The following is a 2,702-nucleotide window of genomic DNA, read 5'->3' as shown; positions in this document are numbered from 1 at the left end:
CCGATCCAGGAGTGGATCGGGGGGGAGGGGAGTGGGGAACGAGGAGGAGAGTGGGCGTCGTGGGGTGGCGGCGGGTGAGGGAGACGAGGGGAGAGGTGGGGATTGTGCGGGGGAGTGGGGTGGCCGGGCTAGGGTTCGGTCGCCCCAGGGGGTGTTGTAGGTGCCAGCTGGGCCGGCCTGGTTGGCCCGATGGCCAACTGGGCCGAGGCCTAGTGGGGGGTCCCCTTTTTTTTGTATATTCTTTTCTGTTTTTATTTTATTTTACTTTTCTGTTTTCTATTATAGTTTTTAATAGTTTTCAGTTTTGTAAATTTATAAGACCAGTACCTAAAGGGAGGTTGTAAATTAGCCCACTTCCATAATATATTTTGGAATTTTTAAAATATTTAGTTCGCATTTTTATAAATTTCAAAAGGGCATTTATAATAGGTTTAGCTGCTGTTTTAATTATTTTAGTGCATTGGAATAATTTATAGAAGTTTTGTTTCTTCACCATAATTATCTATGCAATATTTGACACGGTCCGAACAATTTTGTTTTAAAGTTTGAAAAATTTGTTTGTTTGCCAAAAATTCAAGTTTGAATTCGAATCGTTTTCGAACTAATGCGAGATTAGCCACAGTAATCAAGGTGACGTGGCATCATTAGCGAAGGATTACTGTAGCGTAACTATCCGGGCGTCACAAAGTCAAAGAAAGTAGAAGCAGGGAGAGCGACGTGATAGGTGCGTCGTCTGTCAAAGATTAGTCGGTACTAGAGGAACTGATCGTTCCTCTCAACAAAATGATGGCGAACCATAGCCTCATAATCCAAATAAGCAGGAGGCAACTCAATATCATCCTCACGTATGGTTATATCAAGAAAATTAGCTATACGGGTTGCATAAATTCCACTAAAGAAATCTCCATTAAATCTATTATGATGCAATCTACGTGCAACAATGGCTCCCAAATTATAAGATTTATCTCCTAACACAGCACTCCTAAGAATACTGAGGTTAGGGACACACATATGACATGCTTCATCTTTACCATTTATGCACATACCTATGAAGAGAGCAAAATAATGTATAGCAGGAAAATGAATGCTCCCTATGGTAGCTTGTGCTATATCTCTAGATTCCTCCATAGTTATACTAGCAAGAAAATCTCTAAATTCAGATTTGCGAGGTTCACTAGCACTACCCCATTGTGGAAGTTTGCAAGCAATGATAAAGTCCTCTAATTCCATAGTATAAGAATTTTCATAAAGATCAAACAGGATAGTTTGAGAATTACGTGAAGATAAAAATTCAAACCTCCCCACAAAGGAACTAGTGAGATAGTGGTACTGACGGCATTTTTCTGCCTCAAAGCTCACAAAATCAGCATTACGCAAATATGCGCTAAATTCTTTCTTAATTCCTGCTCGATCCATGAAGTCCTCTGAAGGCCATTCACAAGGCCGCATTGGAGCGTCCCTTGGTGGCTCATCATCAGCATCACGCATTGCAAGCCTGGATCCTTGTTTTCTTAAAGAACCACCTTGGTACATTTTCCTAAACATATTTCTTCCTCTAAAAAATTTCTGAAATTTTTAGTAACTTCAAATAAAAGAAAATCAAACTCAACAAAATTGGTAGCAACTACTCCTACAAGTTCCTAGAGCCTATATCATGCATCAAAACTACTTTTGACCATATAAATTTGACATGCAAGCTCAAGAACAGGGGCACCTAAGCAGCAAAAATATGCAATGAATAAAGCACTAGAACAAAAACTAATTGGACCATTGGAGGAGTCACATACCAAGGAACAATCCCCCAAAGCAGTTTTGTGAGAGGTGCTTTGAGCAAGGAGATCAAAAATCGCAGCAAAATGAGCTAGAACTCGGGTTTGAGCTGGTTGGTGATTTTTTTGGGAGGAAGAAGAAGTGTGTGGGTGCATGCACTCGAAGAATTCCGAGAGAATGACTGCATGTTTACTGATGTGCCACGGACTGCCGTCCAAACGCGGTCGCGATCGCGCTTGTTAGAGAACTCCGCCACAGACGTGTTTTCTCCCACAGAGTTGAAGCTCAAGCCCTTAGGGGTTACCCCATGCAAGCCGAAGGGCATTGGAGATCGTCTAAATATGGAGTGTATGCCGGTGTAGTACCTTGCCCGCCAGCGACCACTTCGTCGGTTCCCCCTCCTTGACGTCGTCAATCACTAATGGTGTGGCTTCTTCCTCAGTTAGATCTAACTTGCCCATTGCCTCCTCCAGCCTCGCCCTTGCCACGCACGGCGAGAGCGTTCCTTCATCTTCTTTGCCGGCGCCGGATGAACTCATCTTAGCGCCGCCCGAGTGTGCCTCGCCGATCGAGATCAGGCGCGCGCCGCCGCTTCCCCTTGAAACCCTAGTCGCCTATCAGGAGGCTCCTAAGTTTTCGGAGAACTTTTTTGCTAACTCTCCAACCATTTTGAAAATCATTTGAATCGAAAATGCCCAATGTGTCACCACTTCCCACGATACTATACGTCTATACGGGTAGCACACAAACCTGCCGGCTCCCGCAGATCTGCCCGACCCGGCTCCGGGAACCTGGAGTGCACGCGAGGGGAGCAGTAGGTGGGGTTTGGGTCTACCCACGACGCCCACCGGCCGTCGCGATGGCCGGCGCCGCCTGGCCGCTCTCCGCCGCCGCGGGCCTCCTCCCCGCCTCCCTTTCGCTGACCCTCCTCC

At 45.7% G+C, this 2,702-nt stretch overlaps 1 protein-coding gene across 1 annotated transcript in view; it reads left to right on the top strand.

Moving 5' to 3' along the window:
- Positions 1–2,519: 2,519 nt before the first annotated feature.
- Positions 2,520–2,702, top strand: part of LOC119303822 (dolichyl-phosphate beta-glucosyltransferase-like) — a 3,350-nt gene continuing 3,167 nt past the window's right edge. Inside the window, exon 1 of the mRNA XM_037580971.1 lies at positions 2,520–2,702. This exon is cut by the window's right edge and continues 1 nt beyond it. Coding sequence (XP_037436868.1) covers positions 2,630–2,702 — 73 coding nt within the window. The 5' untranslated portion in view covers positions 2,520–2,629.

The sequence above is a fragment of the Triticum dicoccoides genome, chromosome 5A, assembly GCF_002162155.2.
Source record: "Triticum dicoccoides isolate Atlit2015 ecotype Zavitan chromosome 5A, WEW_v2.0, whole genome shotgun sequence".
Classification (NCBI taxonomy): Eukaryota; Viridiplantae; Streptophyta; class Magnoliopsida; order Poales; family Poaceae; genus Triticum; species Triticum dicoccoides.
The sequence above is the reverse complement of the archived record's forward strand: the minus strand, read 5'-3'. Positions and strand labels throughout refer to the sequence as shown.